Raw genomic sequence first — 25,125 nt, forward strand, 5'->3', positions numbered from 1 at the left:
TATATCAATTACATCAGGACGTTATCATGGCACATTTTCGATTGTGTTCTGAATGATTGAACCTATTGTAGACTTTTCGTGTGCCATCTATAACGAGGTCGTATTCGCTATATAGTTGCGTATCATAGAGATAGCTCTGATATTACTGCATTTCAAGCTACATAGGTAAATAGTCGATCTATAAATCCGATGCCCACATTTTAGAGGCCTATCGCTAATAGGGGCTTAATAACATAGTAAATGTACAAAATCTTCGAACGATTTACCTGACTGCGGTTGAAGCTCGCGAGGTTTAGCGGCCTTTTTAGGCAATAGTAACAGTATCGTAAGATAATACTTGGCCCCTCGCAACGCTGACGCGCCACAAGGACATGGATTCAACTTTTGGCGCCGCGGAACCAAAGCGTCAGACCTTGAACTCTACGATAATGTATTATGCATCACAACAGGCGAAATGCATATCACGGATACAATGGCAACATTTTGTCACGATCACCCTTTCGCAATTAGGTTCGCTTATATAGTCTGAAGCAATATTTAACGACAGTACCACACACGAAACACGTTCAAGCGTGTAAATTAACAATAGACACTTGTCGATTCTTTTTATTATCGGTTCCCATTATACTGTATATAGCAACGCTGTCTTAGGGCTTCCAAACAATTGCCTCGATATGGTTACTGGATAAGGATTGCTATGACGTTGATTCTTATGAGACAATTCGGTATTTGCTTGGTATATCAATGTTTAGTTAGCTGATACAATGACACGGATCTTCAAGCAGTGAAGGCATAATCCTCTCCAAAAGAAACAACCTCACATTGTCTTACGCGCAATATAATAGCAACATCTGTGTCGCCTTTCTTCTATTTTCTATATGTTAATTTATCTTCTACGAACAGGATACCTTAAGCGAGTTGCAGTGTCCTGTGAAATTCTCCTCGCTGGAAGAAAAAGTACAAACAAATGTCTCTGGAGATGTTTCTCAACAAATCGTATTACCATAATTACTATTATCTCACTCATATTAAATGCACAGAGGTGCACAAAGGGTGATACAATACTCTGGTACAAACATTGCCCTAACAATGGTTAACACTGATGGAGTGATTTTGTCAAGGGTCTTAAACATGCTGAACGGCACATGGCTTAAGGTCTGTCGGAGTAATAATTACCCTATGAAATGGCTTGTAAGCCCTTTAACTGCAATTTTGATATTCTAGGAACTCAAGTTATCTAATTAGCATGATATTGTTGATAATTAATCAGCTAAGCGGGTAAACGTATGCCAGTGCTACGTTTGTGAAGTAACTTCGTCCCGTTGAGTGAAATAGCATTAGTTCGTAATTACAGTTCGTCCGCTCCATAACTATGCACGCAGTTGAAGTTATTTTCGAAGTTATCTGCCAAGGCAAGAGAAGTGCACTGATTTCGAAACATTCTGTATGAGATAGAGGTAAGAGTACTGTTATTTTAAGAACATCGTTGTGTGACATGGGCTTATCCTGTAGTTTTTGTGTTCATTTAAGAGTAACTGTTTGGTCGTACGATGGGAATGGTTTCTTATATGGTTTCTATATAATAGTTTCTAATGGGTGATAGCATGGGTCAATGAAATCGACCATTAGAGTAATGTAAGTCGAACGTTGCGTGCAGGCATGGACTGGGGAAGGGTCTGGGATCCACGACCTAAGCCCATTTACACATACGTGTTCTTAGTAGATGCTTCGTCAACAGATGTTGTATAAAAAGTTGTTTTATCATCTGTATCGCTAGGTCCTATTTGTGGGCCAATAAGGTATATTATGTGTGGAAGCATATGAAAAAAGGAAAAATTATGCACGACACTAGAATCGATCAAACAGACAAACCACACGAGGGGCCAATTGCGATGTATTAGCACTTCATCGTCTACATTGTTTCCCCATCCTGATCACCACCGCTGTCGAAGGGGTAATTAATTTTGGAATTAACAGGTTCTGTAGTAAACTGTTGAGATAACGTCGAATGACTTGGCTTTTATCGATGCGCTCTACTCCGTAATGTAGAATAATATTGGCTAGTAGATTTAGAGAAATGTTTATTCCCGTGCACCTTCTATTCTTCATTTTAAAAAATTTAAGGTACTTTTTTCATGTTACAAGGCCCGCAGTTGTCAATTGCTCTTATCAGATTAGGCTTGCGCAGCGATCATACCTACAAATTCATAGAGCCCTTTCTAAGGCCTTTCTGCTTGGATGATGGTGCGTATGATAGTTACAATGGTTTATCCGGTTAAGGCATCAGCAATAACTAACGTATAGAGAGTTGATGATTTCTCAGTTACATTTATATTTATCTTTTGTGCACTCTTACTACTATTAAAGTACTTTAGACTTGGAGGCCTAGATAGGGATACTTATATAAAAAGCATAGATCTTTCTACCTGTTCAGCTAAAGTACCTCTATACGCCTGCTTCATTATTCACAGCTAACGAAAAAAAAAAAATAGTTTCTCTTGAAAGTTATGAAAATGAAAAAGGTTAAGGATCTTTCGACAAGAGCATGCGAGTGTGGCTTGCCTGCTCAGAAAACTCTCCTCGGACTCTGCAGCGAGTCGTGCAGCTGTGTCTACCGACGAATAAACGCACGACATCTATATGCACGCGATACAAAAATACATGCATGTCCTGAGGACGCGGCTGGGATCCTGCCACAAGGAAACAGTTTCTACCACCGTTTTGCTACCATGCTCTCGTTACGGATGCATTAGAGCTGCCGTTGCTGTCGTTTATTTTGGCACATATGGCACGAACTAATAGATCGAATAAGAATGAGAGAAATGACAAAGCAGTAAAGGAACACATGATCTAAGTGGAGATGCTAGACTTAACTTGGAGACGCTAATGAAGCAAAAAGTTCAGGATGACTTCACTTGGGTTCTATGGCTATATCAGCAAGGGTCGATCGCGTGTAATAGGTTGCTTGAAGTATCGCACTGAGCTTTGAGGAGAAGTTGTAGGACAGTATTTCGGTGTACTAGGTTTTGACATTATGACGTCAAAAACTGGCAATGCCGTTGAACAGAGCGACAAAATTTCGCCTGGATGGTCACAGGCGGTTAGATATTGCTAAAAACTATACATTATGAAGCATTCATGCAACCTCTCATATAGAGGTGTAGCATTCAGCCATTGCAGCAGGAAGGCGAATAAAACACCTCTGACAGACGGCTCTGTATTGTCGTAACAAAATAGAGAGTGAAGATTATGCCATATATGCAAAGATACAAATATGTACTGAGAAGGAACTTAAAATTCCCTGGAACGAAAATTTATTTAATATAGAAAAATATTTTTTAAAAATAGGCGTCATAGCTGTTAATGTGTCGTCCAATTACGATAGATCGTGAGATAGAATATAGAAAAACAAAGATCGCTAATGAAGAGCGTAAATTTAAAAACCGTTTTGTGCCCTATTCCGATTATAAGTTTTTTGACGAATAAGATTCGCTGGTATTAGAACCGACTGATGCCCTAACAGGCAAAGTTGTAGAAACATTCATAATGAAAGACGGAACGGAATAAGATTTAATAATTTAACGGGTAACGACAACAAGAAGACACCTGCTCGTGCATGCCACACTAGTCGCATACGCTGAGCTTGGTATGATTTTACAGAATTCATAAAAAGGGGCTTCTAGTGAGGGAAAAAACTAGGTTTTTAGATAGAAGAATATGTATTGAAGTGCCACAGAAAGTAGATTTCTGCCCTAAACAGATGATTTTCAACCCAAAGCCCATTCTTTACTGCTAAATAGTATTTTTACTTAAAAAAAAATCCTGCCTAACCCTAGGTTTATTTTTACGTATTATAGTATATCTTATACCTAGGACTATGTGACGAACCTCCAATGGTCTTGAAAAATTTACCATTTTCTTGTGGAACGAAAACCCTTGGCATCGAGAAAAAATGTTCGAGAACTCGTTTAACAGTTCAGAAGGGAAAGTATCAATTTCACTGACAAAGAATGGTTTGGAGACAGATGATGACCACTTACTGGTTTTCTTAAATGACAATGCGGCCTATTCGGCTCAGAGCTCGATATACGAGTAGGACTTGTCCAGTGGATGGTTTGGTGTTGCCTCCGTTCTTTGAGAAAGGTACAGAGGAAGGGAAGATGAGTTCCACATTATTTCGAATAAAGCTGCAATTGTTAACTGCCTGATTGTTCATTCTTCGTTAATTGCTCGACCAGAAAGTAAGATATTTCTGTACAATATCATCGTTGAAAATGGAATAACGATATTCTACAATAATTTCGGAGCTGTGGATGTGCAACCAGTCTGACAGGAAAGGGAATTTTTCCTAGTCAAAGGCTAAATGTTATGCGTTTAGTGAAATCTGAAGGTGTGCTCTACTATGAACCGTTCAGATCCGACGACACTGCCAATGCGACTCTTTTCTCGCCTCAACTCCACACGGGACAAGATCTTAGTTAGCAAGTTTTACTACACCCAAGCCATAAATTAGATCCTGCACCTCGAATTAACATCTGTTCCACGCGGCGTTACCCAGAAAATAACCGATGTAAAATGTTAACAGAAGTCCAAAAGCAGTTCAACGACGAAATCGCCTTCAAAAGTGTGAATTCGTTTCGTCGCAGAATCCTTATTAATTCCGAACATCACCCGAAACATGAACAAAGCTTATAGCTTTCATCAATACTTGTTTATTTTCACAAAAGTTGCAGGACGTCAAAGTCCTATCGCCTCAAACAGGCGCGACGTGATTTTGTACCAGCTTCGGGTGGATTAAACATGTATCACAGAGCGCAAGTATTTAAACAACAATGACAAGAATCGGCAGGAGATATATCTATTTTTGTAATGTAGTCTTATGTAGGTATACACAATAGGACTAAATGAGTCGTGATTGGAAGCAAAAGGGAAGCTGGTACTATAAGTGGTCTGACAGGAGCTTTTTAATATGGAACGCTACTACAGGTTCTGGGGCATTTTTGGAAACAAATAATATTTTTAATAAAATTTTTTATACTATAGAAAACGAAGGACAAATGATATGTAAATAAAACAAAAAATCCATAATATGAGAGACTCGTCAGTACCTGGAATGATGTATACGCCTTGTACGCACAAAGGACGATCGATTTTATCCAGACTGAGGATTTCAGAACACGTGAGAAGTGGAACATTGTTATACCTATGCGAAAATTTCAGCAGGTCAACCACTACATGCGTATTTCATTCAGACATATCGTCGTTATGCATTCTTCGTAATAGGAAAATCACACACGTCGAGTTGCTTTGAATGGTGTAAGTGACTTGAACTTCTCTGGAACATTAACCAAACAAAAAGGCGCCAAGATCAAGCTTTTTTCGTGTAACGTTTACCTGAAATTATTATTAATATGCTAGTGCCGTTATTCAAACTATAAATCATTGAAGATAAAGGAAAACTGTGTTTATAGGCGATAAATCCGGTGAACAGTGAGTACGCGCAGCAGAAGTATGATCTGATTCGTCTGGATAGGATTGACGCAGCCGAAAACCTCTGTGATAGTGCAGTGGTGTTTTGCTTGGTGTGGGATGTGCTTGCTTGCAACGTTTGAAATGGTCTAAAATTGATAGCGGCCGTCAATACACATCATTTTGTGGTAGAAGAAGCCAGCCGTATAAAGCATTGCTTAGCGACAGTGTCGAACGTGAAACTCGAAGCATTGATCTTTAGGCTCAGGCGGAGTGGCTTTATCTCCGTAATCAAGAGAAGGAGGTGGAGGAGGAGGCGGAGGAGGAGGAGGAAGCTAAGTGTTCGACAATAGTCCGACAAATTCGACAAATGCTAATACGGCAAGATGGAACTTCGGTCCTTCTGAGGTGTTTGTATAGAGCGTAATGCGAGCAAAGAAAGTGAATTAGTCGTTGATATGATAAACCATGCTTTGTCACACGATATAACATTTCTCAGAAAGTAGTCGCGAATGATTAATGACATTTCGAGAAGTATCAAGCACTAAATAAAATCAGTGACCTTAAAAGCACGCACCTATGAACCTAGCTTTGAATTTGCGTACCTTTATCGTGCCGCTGAATAATCTGGTGTGGACGTTATTAAAGGCCCGCCGTGGTGCCCAGGAAGTTCTCAGCTTGGTGGTTTGCTGACATTTAACAATTTTTTAAACTTGATAAAGTTATTCGTGTTAAGTGATATGTATTTGCGCCTGGCAACGTGGGTCACCGGCGTGTATGGGCATTACTAAACAATGTTATATGCCAAATTAGCGTCTTTAACGTGAGGTAAGCCCATCGCCAAATTGTTGCTCCGGGAGATCCATGCTTAACAAGGCTAGAAATGACTTAGTCAGCCAGCGATACCAATTACGCTCACCCTCGTTCGCTGTTAACAATATGTCACGACAACTGAACACAGATCAATGTTACGACATCTAGACTTCTCAAAATGTCGGCAAGCTTGTCGTCCATATTAAAACTGTCTTCGCAATTCAGTAATTTCTGCTGAGCGATTAAAATGCAAATTTTTCATATTTAATTTTGATCTTGACTCATTATTTCGTCTGTATTCGTAACTCTTTTTTGTGTCTCCTCTCCAAAATTGCCGTTTGACTTTTAGACGTGTTCTGGAACTCGCTTTCCGTCCCTGCTAGGTCAGGAAGCATCTTCAGTCTGACCCCCTTTTTTGACCATCTCCGGACAAGCTATATTAGCAAACTGCTGCACCAGTGCGACAGCAACGACATTGACTTATCTAAATGCTAGTCCAGAGAAAATAGGCAACCACAGACGGATAGGACAGGCTTGCGAAGTCAATATTGTCTGTCGCCTACTGGATGCATCGTGTGTCGTCCTTCTTCCTCTTTGGGTATCTAAGGCGACGTAGTAATTTATTTTATTCCCCGATGCTTCCCTGCGCTCCCTGATTCTCGATAATAGGAAAAGCGACGAGATGACGATAAAAACGCGGGTGACTACATATTAAAAAAACACAATCTTGAACCGAAAAATTAAAAAACATGAACCGGAAAATGACTGACTCTCTTGGCAATGCAACATGTGTTGGATGACGAGCGAAAACCATTACGCGTTTAATACAGAGACCAGCAAATTACGGAGCTTCTAGTCATCGTGTTTGATTGATAACGAGATTAATTTTTATACTCATTGCTAAAGTGATGTTTATGTTATTTGATAAAATTCATCCTATACAAATGTTTACTAAAAAAGAAAGCTAACATAACATTTCGCTATGGTTAATAGTTTTTTTTTCTTCAGTAAATGGAAACACACTGATATGCTTTGGTACCCAAAAGTACAAGGGTTGGTCCGCAAAGGCTATCCGAATCCAATGCCAAATTTCGTACAATGCGAAGCCTTTATCTTAGGACAAAAAATACGTTGGTGCTTTATCTGTAGCGTTGACTTATTGATTTTGAGAGTATAAGTGACCAAATTTGACTCTCCACTTCCGCTTCTGTGTAAGAGCCGTTAAATAGCCGTCTGAGTGGCCTGAAATATTTGCGCTTTGGCTGTGGTCGGTATTTGTCCACTGTTTGACAAGAAATCAGTCCGCTACAAAAAGGAATGGCTGTCATACCTCGACAGTTGTTGGTAAACACAGATAACTTGCCCAGGGTTTATAGGATTCGATTGCATTGTGTATATAGCAGGGCCATAATATCCAATGTTGACTTTTTGTTATACGTCGTATCTGCAGCAGCACATCTTCAGATATACATGAAGTTCGTAATTATATAGTTTCGCTTACTAGCTCAGTGACCAGGTGGAAGATGATTATATTTTTACGAGTTATATTCAATAGAACTATAGTACAATATATATTCTAAGTATCTTAGTTTAGTCATTCAAGCTGGTTACTCGTGAGCTTGTTTACATTTATGTTATAAAAAGTGAGGTTTATCGATAACGTAATGTTTGCTTTTTTCTTTCTTTTTAACGTTTGATAAACAGCTTTTTCCCATGAAACGTAAGTTTCGAACGATTCGATAAGTTTACAGATCCAAAATCCATAAAAAAAAACTTAATCGTAGTTATCTCAAAGCATATAGTTGTAGGATATCTGTTTGATACTTTAATGCAAAGAGCAAGAAAACAAAAACACATATACAAAACTATCTATCTAGAAATATTTAGAATTATTTTTCTGGTAAATTATTTTTTACGATTGCACTTTTTCGATATTATTCACATACTCAGTGACTATGAAAATTAAAACGCATAATTTTTTCAATGTTTTTAAGAGATCTATAGAAATGGTGGCTTATGAAGTACTCGAAGGGCCGTCAAAAAAAAAATAGAACAAGCGATTTGCATATGTATCGCAATTGCTTTCTGGTTGAACATGGTCAGACCTATTGAATGTAGTCGTAGTGTAATCCATACGGTAAATAAACAACATACATTGCACCCTCAAAGCAACCGAAAATAGATATCAACTTTGCAAAAAATAAGCCTAATTTTAGACATTTTTCGGCAAGAAATCTTAGAAAATGGAAGCTAACTATACTAAATTATAAAATATAGAGATTCTATCTACACCAATATATTCGTTTTGTGTCTTTTTAGAAAGCTAACCGTTCGTGAGGTAAATGCAAAAAAAATTGACTTCACGACCATTCTATATGGTGCGTTACCTCACAGGTATCAATATATACGTAAGTCAATAGCATATAAATATATATATATATGTATCTTGTGCAGTTTGTATCTCAATAAACACACTTTCTAATACGACCTTGTATTTAAATTGCAAAGCTACGTGCCTTCCTCACGCGTCCAGTTACGTCACGTGCTCATCTCGTACGACACCTCAATAAATTTGCCAATTTGTTACCGGAATGGCCTTATTATTTTTACATATATAAATATAAAATATAATACATCGCAAGTAGTATAAATTTCCACTTGTGTCACTAAGCTAAATGCGTATCAATATCATCGTTATGGTGTTTATGGCATTCGCCATATAACCGCTGCGTTTTGTGATACCGCCTATCAATCAGAGCATGATTCAGTTCTCCTAAAAACAGAGTCTAATTCGTTATAAATTGGTCGTATAATGTAAACGTGTTGGAAAATCGTCAATTCTTCAGAGTTGAGTTTACAGCCTATTTTATGGGTAATCTGGTCAGCAGCTTTTGGAGCTAAACAATTTCGATGTACATATATCAGCAAAACTTGCTAAGTTCATTGGCTGTAGCTTGTCGAACTTAGACCACATAAACTATACACAGTGAACGGTTTAAAAATATGTAGCTTTATGCTAAGGGTATTTAACATGATTTGTTATAAACGAGCTAACACTTATCGAGGACGGCTTTAGATAATGTTCTAGCGTCTTGCAAAGCAGAGCGAAAAGCAATTCAAACGATGATTGCTAGATAAGCTGAGAACATCTAAACAGTCGTCAATAATATCCTAATCCAAATTAAACGATCCAAGGATTAAACATATCGGGTTTGTTAAGGCTTTCGGCGGTATTCTGTTAGTAAGTGGTGGGAAAGATGGTGGTTACAATTTGCATGGCTTTCAACGTTTATGCTTGAACTCTCTTCACCTTCGTTTGAGTTATTTGAGAATTTGAAGTGAGTGAAGATCCAAAGGGTCCAATTGAGATAAGAGGTTCCGAATCAGAATAATAGATTTAATACGACTTTTGTAAGAACAACAATATGCATGATAGTGATAGTTGACTAAATACGAAAGAACGAAGTATTTTTTCTAACAGTGGCACAGATTGCTTTCTGAAACGTAATTCGACATATGACGGCCGACGAACGTTGTTCCCTGATATCAATATAAATAATATGTATAAATAAAAAAATAACTATATTACAAACATTTTTATTGTAGACATGACTAGTTAAAAGGGGTATAAATATATCCGCAATGAAAAATGCTTACCAACCTGTTAACACGGATTAATTGTCTACTTACGTATGGAATTTTTATACAAGCAAAGATTTTGTGCTGTGTTTACTGGTCTAATGTCTGAACATAAAAATCAACTAATAAAACTGGAAACGCGTACCGACCAGTCATCACCGTACCGTTCAATTTCCCTGTTGGAGAAGGCTAGCTAAGATGCTCGAATTACGATGTTGACTGTTTCCTTACATAGGCCTGAATGAAAGGCAGGAGGGGAGAAAAAAGTGAAAGTGTAGAACAGAGTCATACTTAACGTCATATAACTTAATATTATCAGCGAGTGTTATACTAGCGTCATTTAATAGTAGGTATACATTACTGAGAGTAACTTCTTGCTATAGCTACGATTAATAAAAACCGTAGGGGGTACCTGTACTTATAACATTACTAAGAAAGCGAACGCATATTTGCTTGGATGCGCTTTAACGCTAAGTTAGGCCTTTTTTCGCGTTCATGTGCATATTTTCTTCAAACGGTCTTGGAAAGAACCCTTGTGACGGCGTTAACTGCTGTTGATTCAGTGTACAGCGAACCCTTTTCCGTTTAGAGCGCCAACTGTTTGTTCAGATATGTGCAACATTCGTATCCTTGGGGAAAACTTCTGTGTGACCTCATATACTGGCGCCTCGATTTCACAAACAACTTGTGCGTAGAAGAGCCTTTGTGCATCAAAAAAGGCATACAGAGGGCTTCAGAGATTAAACTAACCTAAGCGACGAATTTTCAATGCGTATAACGCTCACATATTTTGTGTAATATAATAAGCAGCTTTAAACGTAAAAAAGAAATATCATTGCACCCGAAAAATCTACCGAAAGCGTTGATTCCACTGTAGACAATAGAGCATATAGGATAGCATAGAGAATCAACTAAAAGCGCCCAGAAAACTCTCATCCATTTGTCCATAGCTAAAGCTTGCTTCGAAACATCCATTGTATTCAGCTAGAAAACTACATATGTGCGGTGAGTTGAATGAAATAGTTGTTGCATGAATTAGGCAGATTTCAGTCATCCAATAATTATCTGACACGTTTGATCCTCTTTTTTATTTTCCTTGTTTGATTTTAGACCAGCGGAAAATGAGGCGGCGATGAGGTGTATAACGTACGGGGGATGCCCTCGGGGCCCGTAGCGGCCCTTATCGGGGACGCACTTACCCTGTTTTCTCTTCACTTGCCAAGCTTAACGCACAGAAGTTACGAGATTTTCTGTGCTTACATTGAAGTACACGTTGCTGGCGGTAAGCGGTCGGCAGAACCCAGGCTGCTGGCCTTCGCGCCCGGTTCATTTTAGCTCGACGAAGCTGCCAGTCCTCTGTCCGATATCGGCTGGGGTAGCCGGCATGGACGCAGGCAAGATAGCCGGACTCTACGACCTGGGGGAAACGTTGGGCAGAGGTCACTATGCCGTTGTAAAGCAGGCGCGACACGTATTCACCGGCGAACAGGTCGCCGTTAAGGTCATCGACAAAACGAAACTCGACCAAGTATCCAGAGCGCACCTATTTCAGGTGAGTGCAAGCCAAGGTTGGACGGACCAAGAAGAGCGCAACCGTGAAGTTTGAAGGAGGCGTACATAGATGTCAATCACAAAATAGAGGAACAGATACCGAGATCTAGTTGTACTATTATATTCAGCGGCGTAAAATTATTAATTCCTAAGGCGGTCGTGTTGTTGCTGGCTAATGCAATGTTAAGTATACCAATGTAATGACTTATACATAGCGGGAAATGACATCCCAAAAACTATCTAAAAAAGCCATAGGAAATGATATGGTCGTTTGATCGCCGTGACGTGGACGGAATGGAGATGGGCTTGCACGAACGGCATGCGTATAGCGGTTACTACCAAAAGATTCTGGTCATTCGCCATTCAAAGCCATATCCCTTTGTTGGTTTCGACCTTATAGCTATAGCCATTAGCGAAGCCTGGAATTTGTCGATTATTGTTTCTTGTTTTTCAACGAAGTGAAAAAGCATTGGATTGTAAAAATTAAGATTTGTATGTAAAGATTTGTTTAACGTATATCGTTTCTATTGATGGATGTTTTTGAATAAACTTATTTTACACGTATAAGGATAGGTCGTATCAGTGTTGACCATGGCAAAGCACACTACGATGGATCGAACAAACATGTACTTACGCTACTAGATCACGGAAAATCAACAACAAAATATTGGACCAGGCCTTTAACTCTTAGACTAATATAGCTATGTTAATTAGCGAGCTATATAGCTGCAAAGTTGAGCCGACATCCCATCGCGAGTGCCTTAACTACGAAAGTTCTAAGAACGATGCTTGCGTTGAGAGAACGCAAAGTCTGTGCGTTAGAGAAGAGCTTGCAGGTAAAAATACAGTGGGTCGAACGTGAGATCTTTTCTAATGAGAGTGCCATTGAGGTATCTATATTTCTTAAATAATTTGCTTGAAGGCTTCTCTCTCCGTCCCTTTCCGTCGTATAGATATAAAAACAAAATCAACGTAACGAAATCTTATTCGGAAGATAAAACAGTTTTCTACGTATTTATCCACATTCATCCCAATTTCGAGTGAAAACCATGTTTTCGTCAAATACGCTAATCACCATGTTTGTAATTAAAATCTGTAAAATGCTTACGATGGAAGATTTCAGTTATATTACCTTGATCTCCAGGCCCAGCGAAATCTGTTAAATTTAGCTAATATATAATTATAAGCAATTACAACAAATGATTATGTATAATTAGTTGGACAACTATTTTTATTCCGAGTCAATTACTAATTAGGAGATCTAGGTAAAGCTATGCTTTCGAGAAGAGTGTTTTGGCTAGAAGCATCGACTACAGTAAGGATATCATTAGAAAAAAAAGGCCCAAATGGGCTGCACTTTCGCTATTCCTGTTGCCCGGACCAACTCTTATTTTATCGACGCAATCTCTCTACAGCCGGTTAAAGATGTAGCAACGCTGTCTGGCCCTTTTTTGAGCCTCACAGTTTGCACAAATGATTTACTAATATCCCGATAACGAGTGTCACTGATCGAAGCAGTGTGGGATCGTTATGTCCACAGCGTTACATGGCTGTACCGTTAACATACAATTTTGAGAACGATAAAACTCTCGCTATTAAATATGCCGGTGTAGGCGGGCGGACATCTTTACACTGTTTACTAGACAAATGGCTGCTGGCAGACAACGATGATCCTGAACTCATCGGTTCGCACACACGTAGGTTAGAGCATATCTAATGGCTTGAAGGCTGTTACCTATGTTTTACTGTGCCGTAATACTACATTTACCTTTTGAAGGAACCCGATGTTTCAGGAACAGATAGCTGTGAAACTGATCAGAGTAAAGGAAGCAGTATCTGATATTTAGTATAACTCATTTCAATTGACAGTTAAAATGTTCGCTCTATTTCCTCTTGAGAAGCTACATAGGAAGAGAGTTACATAGAATTATTTGCCCCTCTGATTTTTCATTGTGCCAGATAAAAAAAATAAATGCAATCTTATTCCCAGTCAGCGGTCCGGAAGGCAACATAACTGGCAAAATGCCTACGTATTTATTGAGCGTTGTAACTGTGAAAGAAAGTAGTAAGTTGATTGCTGTAAATGCGTGTGGCATCCTATATGTGCATACATGGCTGGATTTTATTAGAGTGGTTTTATTAATTAGCTTATTGTTCAATGCAATTGTGTTCAGACTTAGTAAAAGTCTAGATTTGCGATGGCGTGTCATCACCGTATTTTAAATGGAAGCCATCTTAGACGCCCCACACCGCAGTCCTACTTGATCGCTGTCGAAACGCTATAGAAGTTGCCAACAGCTTTGCCTGACCATACAACTATGTTCTTACATGTGATATATTTGAAAGCTTCATTGCCATATCCTAAGGTCCATATTGTTGCACGGCTCTCTTGCAGAGCTGTCAGGGCTGAAGGTTGACGTTCCTAAAAGGAATCGCGCCATTGAAGGCAGTCGCCGCGGGGATCTCTTCCATTTGGCCAACTGTTGCGGGTTGATCTAATACCATTTGGCCAAAACTTGGTTAGGATAAACGTTAGAGTCTATTCGAATAAAAATAAAATTGTGACAGTTATACCTGTGTATTTTGGATGTACGGGGACGGAATCGAGTCACGCTCGACGCTTGAGCTCCCTTACACATATTTGTAAATAGCGTGCCTGTTATCGTTCTATCTGATGACTAGTCCGTATTTTTCCTTGTTGCCTATACGTTCTATATATAAGTTTCCAATATCGATAGATAAATAATTATGAGAAATGTGGTACTAGATGCGAATTAAATAGTCTTCGAAGCTGTACTATGAAAGTAAGTCAATACTCCACTGTATACCTTATTACACAGATATATTAATATATACCTAAAAACAAAAATTACAGATATGAGTAAATATGAGTTTGCCCTTGGGCCTCGTAAAGGTCGTTGTTGCCATAATTATAGTGATGATCTGATTATAGTTTGTGGTTTCTTTTGCCAATTTATTAACTGATCATCCGGGCTGTATTGAATATCTCTTGGTCTGCCATAGTCAAACAGTAGGCTATACAAAAGGTAATACATCTCATCATCGTACCCTATAACATAAAAAGAGTAATGATTATATATTGCGTCTGAAATTATTCAGATTTACGCTATAACGTGAAAAGCTCCCCACAGGACTAGACGTTGTGAAACTTTGTAGCTACCATGGTCCTAGTACCCAGCTGCGTGGTTACTTTAGCGTTTCTACGAGTAATGCGAACAATTTATTCCTGGCGTCTTCTATAATGTAAAAGACGATCGAAGCTAATGGTGATGCAGAAGCTACTTAGATGACTCAGATGTTATGAATACAGCCATTTTAGCTTGAACCTAAGCTTCTTTCACCAGACACCCAGGAGCGCTTATGTATACTTACAGGATACTCTTTGAAACACCTTTAAATCTCCTATAGATGTCAGATATTTAGCGCATAATATCAGCGGGTCACAAGGTTGACATTTAGGCACTCTTAAGTTGCATAGAAACCTATTGTAGACAATAAAAATGTCCTATCGTACTAGAATGCTCTATACAGAATGGAACAAAAGGAAGATGAGCGTAAAGGCAATTCATTTCTCTCCTATCTAGTCCCCAGTATTATTGATGCTCATATGCTGCTTCTATATGACTAAACCTATACTTTGAACAGGGTATACAAGTATGGATATGGTTAAATTTTTTCTTCGACACCAGCTGAAAGAGCCCGTCCATAAGCGAGCTCTGCATGTTTTTCACTGTTTACCGAAACATCCCAAATAGACTTTTTTCTTAATGGCCGTACAAGCCGCCGTGCTGTAGCTAGTTACGATAGAAAGATCAGATCTTTTGATGGACAAGGAAACACCCGATCGCCTCTCTTTTTAGTACCCAGCGACTCTATGTTGTTTGGAAAACATATTTATGTGTTTAATGGCCTATTAGTCAACTTGCATCCCTTTTCTTTCCCCCGAAGAGATCTGATCGAATGCCCCCTCCCCACCGCTTCTCCGTCTATTCGCAGATCTACGCAAGGCTTCGGGAGTAAGTAGATCAATTGTTTGCTCCTCGTTCGCTTGTGTTTGATTAAACTGCCCCTCGAGCTTCTTACATCGCCGTGCCATCGTAGATTAACTTTGCAGCTTGTCTTTCGCCCTTTTCCGTTGCTCCTTTGTCTGACACCGTCTCTGTAGGACCATCTAGCTGGACAGGTGACGCAAGCAGTTTTGTTGTCCTTCAGAACAGATGGTTCCTGAGAAATACTTATCAGGGCCGCTCTGTGGCCGCCATTGGAACCAGCAGCGCTGCGGCATTTTTTCTTCGGCACTGTATAAATTAGGTACACGCTAGGGTAGACGAGAAGCTCTTGGCGAAATAGCTACATCAAGGCCACGGATATGTGTAAGACGAGATCAATAGATTACTGCGTTAAGATAATGATGTGTCACAATGACTGCGGGGGCCATGGCGACCGCGAGGTGGGCGGCTTCAGCGAGTACCAATGCGGTGTAAACCGGTGCTAATCTAGTATTTAATGACATTAGGCGTTTACGAGAAATAATGTTGGGGTATCCAGTTTGCTTACGTACATGAATAAGTCTGCGTGAGAAACTCTTATAAATCGTCTTTTATCGGCCCTTCGGGCCATGTTGATCCCCAGGCATGGCGGCTTCCAAGATTTAAACAGAAAAAAGAACCTATCGGGAACATGCAAGCTTTCTGTAGTGCGGGCAGAGAATGGTCAAAAAAGTAGTTCGGTAAATATACAAATAAAGCACAAACGGAACTAGAACGGCATGGCAAGAATACACATCTTCGTGAATCTCGCTACTGATATAATATGTATTGTGCTCGTTTATCGAAGCGCCGCAGGCAGACTCAATTGACAGAGTTCGAAACGAGATCGCTTGCGCATCAATTCACTAGAATGTGGCGTAGGAATAGGCAGTGTCTCTCGGTTGACAGACGTATTTTAAAGATCTAACGCTCTGATGTTGATCGCTAAACAATGTAAGTCTATATCGGCCCGTTTGTTGACCAATTACGAACGTCGTAGAAACATGAACGGATCGACAAGAGAAGAAACGTCGCGTGGCGTTCGTTTCTGCGGCGTATATGAAAATGCACAATAAAATTACACACATAGGGACTATACTCTAGATCCGTACAGTATGTTACTAGTTCTATTGTTGTTGTTTTATCGAATCTGTCGAATTTTTTTTTCTCATCGATAATATGGCAGCTCGCTGGATAAATACAATCGTACCCATATATTTTTGTTTTTGCTAGCGACATACTAAGATGTTACAAAACCTTGAACAAAAACCGTATGTGTTATTTATCATTGTTGCTATTGACTATTAATCAATGGTAGATTCGATTACTCTGGCCTATCGCCTCACGGTGTTCAACTAGGTAAAAATAGCTAGCATTGCAACATCCTCCAGGTGACGGAAACTTCCTCGGCACAGGCTTGTGGCCCATCTTAGGGCAATTCTTTTCGCGGAACGGTCCGATGGAAAATGGCCAGAGTCAAAATCCAGTGTCCAATCCTATAGATCCGTTTCCGTTCCTGCTGCCTATGCTGTTTCCGTTCTCTTGTAGTTGTCATCAGATGCCTGCCGCCATAACCACGTTACGTTAGGTACGTTAACATAAGAATACTGAAGTCGTTGTTGCTATTTTTACGTGTATTCTATTGAGAATGGTAATTCCCTAATTGTCTCTTAAGAACAACTGCTTAAGGAAAATTAATGGCGAAGTTTTTTTTTGTCGAAATTGCTGGTATGCCTACATGTCTCGCTAATAAAAAATATATGTTGACGAAATTAATTTTTATTCTATTAAATTATTAACAATGTCATTATTATTATATATATAAACACATGATTTACGCCTGGTTGTCGATATCTACTATAGTATAATATATAATTTACTAATAATAATAATGAGAAAAGTATATTATTTCCAACTAAATCTATTTAGGAAGCATCGAGCAAAGTTCGCTATTTCAGTTCGGTGGAAACGCCATGACGACCATTGCCTTTCTAAATAAAGCAAAAGTCCGATCTCATAGCGATATTAATATCGAGGTATCGGCATAATTCCCTACTAATACATAGATGCACACTCCCTGTTAGAGTTAACTTAGGTCGTACACGATATAGGACCCACAAAGTTACGCAACTAATCGTCTTCCTGTAGTTGCACTGCTTCGAAAGTTTATAAGCCATAACAAATTTGGAAATGAGCTAATTAATGAGCTTGCGTCTTGTTAATTATATGTATGTATATATATATATATATATATATATATATATGACGTTATAATTAGTTCACCGCTGTACCGCTTTACCATTTTGAATAAGGATATGCAATGTTTAGTGATCGTTTTTTACCTCGAGTTTGCTAACGTCCAGCAAATGCACACGGTGCGCAAAAAGCGAAACCGCTGAGGTGTCGAAAAGGAAGCCTTATTTAGTTATCATTGTTGCGTTGGTCGACACAGTATCTACAGCAACAGGTGCGTGAAATGTACTCTTGAGCAGTTTTTATTGTATCTTCCAGGGATGCAGAGTTCTCTTTAAATACATTCATTGTTTTTTTTGTTAGAAAATCGATAAATATTATTGATTTCTCTTATTTCTCATACTTTTTTTTTTACTCGCTTTCGTCTATTTATGTGTTTCAAATGAATAGACGCGGTCATGAGCACCAGAAGTGCTAAAACGATAGCTTTTACATAAATTCTCTAGAGACTTCACTCTGTTTTATTAAAATTTATCTTAATATACAATCGGATAAAATTGGATATACTGGTAGGTATGAGCTAAAGCTCTCCAAAAAAGCCTCGAAACGGTTGTGAAGCAAACATTAATATCTCCTGGGGTTACGCCCTGCACTGGCGTTTCGAGTACTGACAAAAATAGCAATACACTACACACCACAAATATGAGGCCTTTATCCACCAAAAGCGTTCGAAATATTGTACGATGAAAATGAAAAAGAAAAAAAAAAAAATATTTAATAAGTACGAGGCAAATGCAGAAGAGGCTGTCCTCTCTAGACGTCCCTTATTAAAAACATTAGAGAAACTATGTTTGATCAACATGATGCTGATTTAATCATTTTTCTATTAGGTACGAAGAACGCCGTTAGGCTTAACAGCCTGTGTTCAGCACAAAGTTCTTCTTTCTCTATATATATATATATATATATAAGTATAGCTACTAGTAGCAAATAAGCCTACGCATCGTCGTAAACGTTGTGTCCATAATAATTAATAGCTCCGATCGAATAGGCTTTTCGATATCCAGCAAGCAGTTGGAGCGTTAGAGAATCGCCTTTGAGTAAACACAGGTTCGTAATTTGGTCTATACCGCTTTATCCTCAAAAGTGCAGATATATGCTCACTAACGCAATAAGCAATATGCAAACACTGTCCGATGATGTCAGCCGGCGGTCCCTAACATATCTTTTCGTTTGTCCTGAAAATACTTACCTTTTAGACTTCTCTATCTTGAGCCTGAAAATGATCTACATCCCGAAGAGCACCATTTTATGATGTATCAAATGTATCGTTTGCTGCTTTGCCGCAAAGAGAGCTTGGCATTTGTAAGGCAAACTGATGTATGGAACAGTGCGATCAACGACAGATGAACGATGGATCAAGAAAAACATGTACAAAATAGAAAAACAGTCAGGCCGCTAAAAAGACGGCTGACGCTGGAAGAAGAACTGTTGGTTCTTCTTGTTGTACAAAATTTAGCTCGTCTAACTTCACTTGCGTATGATACAACTGGTTAAAAGTGTTGCCTCTGACCTTTCTCAGAGACAGTTACGATGATTCGTCTGTGAGCCAAGCTAGCATGAATGATATATTATAACGTTTTATGAGCAAAGATGCGGAAGAATAATGGGACGTTTCTATTGCCGTCAACATCACTAAGCAGCCGAGACCACAAAACAGATGATTAGCACATTTCCCACCCATTGTTGGGCAAATCCAAGATAAAGCTTTGCATAACAATGTCAAGCTATCGTACAAACTATTCCATTGCTCTACGTATCATGACAATTGCAAGCTAGTGGGGTGTTTCTGGCTCGTCGGGAGATTGTGTCCCCTTTCAGGCCACGGAGCTGGACCATTTATCAAAACTGTCCTGAGTTAAAAACCCTCAATGTTTCTCGCAAGTGTCACTTTTCGCCGTTTGCCTGCGGGCGTTGGCGAAAACGCTGTGTAGCAAGGTCACGTTCGGTACGATGTTACGGCGAGCCAACGCCCTGTTGTGGCGGCATCGTGTAGTGCGAAATAGAAATCCGGTAGAATAAATTGTAAATGTATAAATTAGATCGTGATCGAGAGCGGGACGTGTCCAGAGGACTCTAGTTTTCGTAGCCCATACAAAACCGGGTCGACTGAGTAGATGCCTAAGGAACTTCTGTACCGCTACAGGGGGATGGTTACCTGGTCACAAGTAACCTCCAAATAAATTTAGCGTAAATATTTATTTATTGCAAACTTTACATATTTACGATTTTACATTGAATATAGTATGAACAAAGGTGGGCTTCTTTATATCAATTATGCGCTTTATACCTAGGTTTTAGCCACTTGTTCGCATACATTTGGCCTAATAATGTTCTTAGTCGACGTGTCGCATTTTTTAATGTAGAACCCCTTTCTTTGGTTCATAGTAATATTTCACAGATGGTGGACAAGTCTCAGAAAACTATCTTAGCACCCATCTCAGAAATAGCTCCAAGAAAGCTAAGGTAGCCCACCTTATCGATACCACATCAAAGAAAAATACTAAATATATGAAGCTTGTAATAAAAAGAAAAAGGACGAATATAAATATATGCAATTGTGTTTCGTCGGAGTTATTTTGAAGTTTTTTCCGACAAGGTCTTCGTGCCCTATTTAATATTAGGACATAATCATTCAGGCAGTTGTTGTTGGCAGCTAAGAAAGTTTTCGACAACGTGGCGTACAACAACGACTTCGATTTCCTTTTCTCTAGCCCGACACGATACAACTCGTTTGGACCGCATACGTCAGTATGTATTATTTGTAGAAATGGCACAGTACGTCAGGCCAGCTAACAGATTTGTTGATTTGCCATTGTCTGCTATATATGACTAAAAAAAAGACGCGTACCCTTTTATCGCTAAAGAAGCAAGCGTCTACACGAACGACGCACTGTGTCGTGATAACTCGAATGGGGCAGATCAGGATGCTCTAAATACATAAGGCAACGTAAAAATTTGCAGTCAGGAGTACTTATTTGAATGTATATGTGTGAGTACCGTAACTAAAAATAGAGATTCACAGAAGCCAGACCTAGCGTCGCTATTGTTTCGGTCTGTACTGTTAGTGATTCTGTTCTTGATGACTCGTTATAGGCGTATGCGTAGATACCCTCAAAGGTGCAATTTACATATAAAAACAAGCTGGTCATTGAGTGAACCGGTCACGCATTAACAAATCTGCAGGCAAATAAGGTCGGTATAGTATTTGGAATAGTAGACCCATGGGTGAGACATATAAAGAAAGGAACTTGTTCACAACACCTCGACACATTGTGCCTTGCATGCTATCACAGACGCCGTTGCTGGCACGACGTAGCTTCAGTCGGTTAGAGGTTCAAAGAAGATAACGCTGAAGCAGAAAAGCTGCAAGATTCAATACTAGCTAGCTGTCCGGTACTTGCCAGCGCATGTTTCCCTGTTGCCCGCCAGCGTCGAGACACCGAGTCTAACAGGGATCGAGCATTTTATTTCATCATTACGTTATGTCGATTTGCTTATTCAAAAGGAACCAGCTTAGTCGATGCAGTCTAAACCACGTTTGCACGATGCGACCCGACGCAGTTCATTCTACTACTGTAGAACTCATTATCATAAAACAGGTAATACAAATAGCTGACGATTTACAGAGAGGACTTGTGTGCGATCACAGGCGAGAAGGCCTGATTACAGCACAGAGAACATACCGCATTGAAAGAGAGAAAAAGGTTTGGCACTTTCGAGATCACGCGATAGGAGACTGCTTGGTGCGCGATCGGCGCTCTTCATTCATAAAGTGAGCCAGCTTAAAACGAGACAAGGCGTCTCAGTCGGTTAGAAAGGCTACCAGTCTCTGCGACGGTAGACGAACCGATGGACGGGAGGGCTGAGTGTGGATGATGATGCACAGGGTCGACGCGCGGTGTGAAGGTGGTTTCGGCAGAGGCCGTCTGGCTATTCACGTACGACGCCTCAAACAGGAGTAAAGAACAAACAGACCGAGCAGTAATAGCAAACTGAAGCAGCGACAAAATGAGTTATCTATGGGTAGTTCCGGTGTCTGATAGAGGTCAACATTCATATGAAGACACCTAACTGGCGCCTAAAGGGAAGTTGTTCGCGCCGGCGTAAAATGGCTTTTGTGTTGCGCAAGGGAACGCATAATCTGTATACTTGATGAACAAAAAGTTATCTATTCCATCGGGTTAAAAAGAAGTCATAGAAGTATTAGAAAAGGAACTGTTATTTCGTTAGGGAAAAAGTGTTATATGCAAGTAGAGTAGTTTAACAAGAAATACACGAAGCTCGATAATATACAGGGTCACTTAGAACACGGTCGAACCCATGGCGCGGGCTATTCAACAAACGTCATGAGCTTAGGGTATCTATTTCGTTTTCGCTGGGGCCACAGCGCGGGGCATTCTGGCCCCACAAGAAAGATCGTTACAGTTTTATGAAAATTTTTTTGTTAGGTACCAAGACAGCGTGCTTCGAAGTTGATAACCATAATGAACTCTATGTCGAAACAGCTAAGTGCTTGAATGGTGACTGCACTCTTAGGATGATATCAGGCGAAGAAGTCTCCGAAGGCGAAGAAAAAATGGAGAACGATAAAATACAATACGGCAAAAACATATTAAACAACGAAAAGTTATGAGCTAGCGCTGAACAATGACTCTGATTCAGCAAATAATAGACGTTGATCTCAGCTGAGTGTTAAATTCCCATATTATGTGTGCTGGCATACAGAAAAAGACGAATAGGCAAATACTTTTGTATAAAAAAGGTAATGTAAAAACACCCATGTTAGAGCCTGCGGAGAATTGAGGAAGCTGAAAAGTTTAGAAATTATTGCCTAAAGATTCTGAAAGAAACCTAGGAAATCATCAAATGGCTTGACCCTGTCATCCAGTGCTAACCGTTGTGTTAATAATGATCCCATGATGCCGAAGTGCGCCATCCCCTATAGCCGACAAATAGATTTCGTCATTTAAAATGGCAAAAATGGTTCATCGGGATGCAATACTGGCACCGCAGAAAAATCTATGATTATTTCCGTAGAGTATATTAGTACGCACACCTTTTACAACTGGAAATAAATTTGAATGTAATATCGCTTATGTGCGGTTGAGACGATTATTGATCATTTGCTTGGCGTCCACAGCGCTTTATAGGAAACACCGTGTTTTTACAGGGATCAGACCTGTGTGTAGTCGTTTCAGGTAGCTGTGCGTCGGATTCCTCCTTCGACTTCAGCATACCGCATTGGTGATATAGACCAGTATGATCTGATGCATGTTTTCTCATGTCCGTGTCGCCGACGGCATTCATGACATGCAGGCATATGGATTAAAGACACATCCGTGCATAGTAAAGTGCTTATGACACGTCCGACCTGAATACACGATTCGCAATGGCCATTGATTCTCTTCGTTTTTCCTTGGAAACGAAATACGAAATCAAGACTTGTGTTTATTCAACATGGTGGTCAAGTATGTATATTGTCCGAGTGAACATAGCTAAGTATTAGAACCAAACTTAACAACCTCGAACTTAGCACATGATCATAACGGCGCTATTGGCTTTTAGTGAAATGATAAACAGTAGAGTTTAGGTGATACATACGTGTGCTTAAATATGCTATGATTATTGTTAATGGTAAAGTATTTCTAGTTGAAGTTTTTAATACGCTTGCAGGGAAAACCGTTTCCCTGTAAAACGTCGCCTGAACTAAATCTTAAAAAATGATCGACGGATGAAAATTTTTACGTACAAGTACCGTGGCACTGTGTAAGCGATCGTAATGTCTTCTTAAATACGGTATTTCTTTTCAGTTATTTTCCTCTCCTTGTCAGAAATCATATTATTGTTTAGTGTGCGGCGCGCTGTAAACTCGTTGCAGAAAATCTTTCGTTCTGATAATGTATTCATAGCTGCGGTTCGTGCTTGAAGACTCCTTGAGCCCTATGTATATATTGATGTTTCGTTTACTAAAGATAACCATCCTTGTTGGCATCTTGCATTATTACTCCAGGCCGAAAACTATCACCGATAACACTCGAGAATGCATTTATAAATAAATAAATAAGAGTAAATAAAACTAAAGTGACTTTAGTTACTTATAATGGTTCATTGAAGAAAGTATCCGCACATGGAATGGATTTAGTACAACCGTTAGAAAATGCTTCAAAGTTTCAAACTTTTGTGTTATACAAATACGTAGATAAAAGAGACTACACATCAATTTTCTTTAAAAAGTTGATGAACTAAATATAACTGCATTAACTTGTAATTGGAGGTAGGTTAGCAATGGCTGGATATTTTTCTCTCTATACTACATTAGCGGGGGTTTTTTAGTCTTGTGCGAGATGGTTCTAGGTTTAGTATTCATTGCTGGCTCTCTCTGACCGTAAAATGTTATCTATAAAAAGATATTTAAATCATAGCTCACTTAGAATCTCCAGTATATTTTTTCGGCGTTATGACTAGCTAAACAGAAGAAATCACCTATCCAAAGCAAGTTCAATGCATATCATCATTATGAAAGGGAACTGAGTAAGCTGCGCAAATATCCATCGGAAGGATGAGGACATGGGGGTAAAAGGCACACGGTTTAAACCGTTATCGAGCAATGCGATGTTGGAAGCTGTTACTTTAAAATGACAGTGTTTCAGTTAGTAAAGCGAGGTATCTCTCTTACTCGATAATCTCAGCTTACTGATACACCCTACTTGAAAATGTCCGTCGGTTATTCTGGCGTGCTTTTCATTGTATTCAGCTTGCGCAGACACGCGAAGTACAACTGAAGTACGTGTGTACGTACCAGCTAATGCTATGTCTGCATAAGTCATTCTTCTAATGCTCATTTATGTGCTGAGAACCTTGGCGATACATTTTGTGCTACCGTAGATATCTTTGCATCAGTTGATATTCCCTATAGCATTCATACGATTAGAAATTGAGAGAGAGAGAGAGAGAGAGAGAGAGGGAGGGAGAGAGACGCTACTTCGTCTAGGTTTACTACCGTTAAAACATGGTAAACGCACTATAACATAGTCTTAAAAAATCAGTTTATTACTTGTTTTAGGACCTAACTGCTTGTACCTACCTAGCAGCGTGGGCTTTTATCAGTATAAAGAAAAGTAGACCATTGTTATTCTGGGATATCTGAAGACCAATCGCCGACCCTGAAGAGAACTTCCTCTCAAGAAAGAATTGACTCACCTCGACATCTTACCAGCTAGAACTATCAATTTTGCTGCACTGACAAGATAAGTGTAGCAAACAAATATGGAAAGTCACTTGACATATATAGCTTAATAAACTGATTTACTATTGCATAACATATAGGAATATTATTCAGCATTCGTCA

The 25,125-nt window shown here is 39.4% G+C and overlaps 1 protein-coding gene across 5 annotated transcripts in view; it reads left to right on the top strand.

Moving 5' to 3' along the window:
• Positions 1-25,125, top strand: part of Snrk (SNF related kinase) — a 101,950-nt gene that overhangs the window by 41,072 nt on the left and 35,753 nt on the right. For 4 of the 5 annotated variants that reach the window (XM_086991219.1, XM_022807327.2, XM_086991217.1 and 1 more), the window contains one exon: positions 11,032-11,473. The exons of the other annotated variant lie outside the window; for it this stretch is intronic. In XM_086991219.1, coding sequence (XP_086847345.1) covers positions 11,306-11,473 — 168 coding nt within the window. In that variant the 5' untranslated portion in view covers positions 11,032-11,305. The remainder of the gene's footprint in view (positions 1-11,031; positions 11,474-25,125) is intronic. 5 annotated transcript variants of the gene reach the window in all.

Source organism: Varroa destructor, unplaced genomic scaffold (genome assembly GCF_002443255.2).
Source record: "Varroa destructor unplaced genomic scaffold, Vdes_3.0 BEIS01000005.1, whole genome shotgun sequence".
Lineage (NCBI taxonomy): Eukaryota > Metazoa > Arthropoda > Arachnida > Mesostigmata > Varroidae > Varroa > Varroa destructor.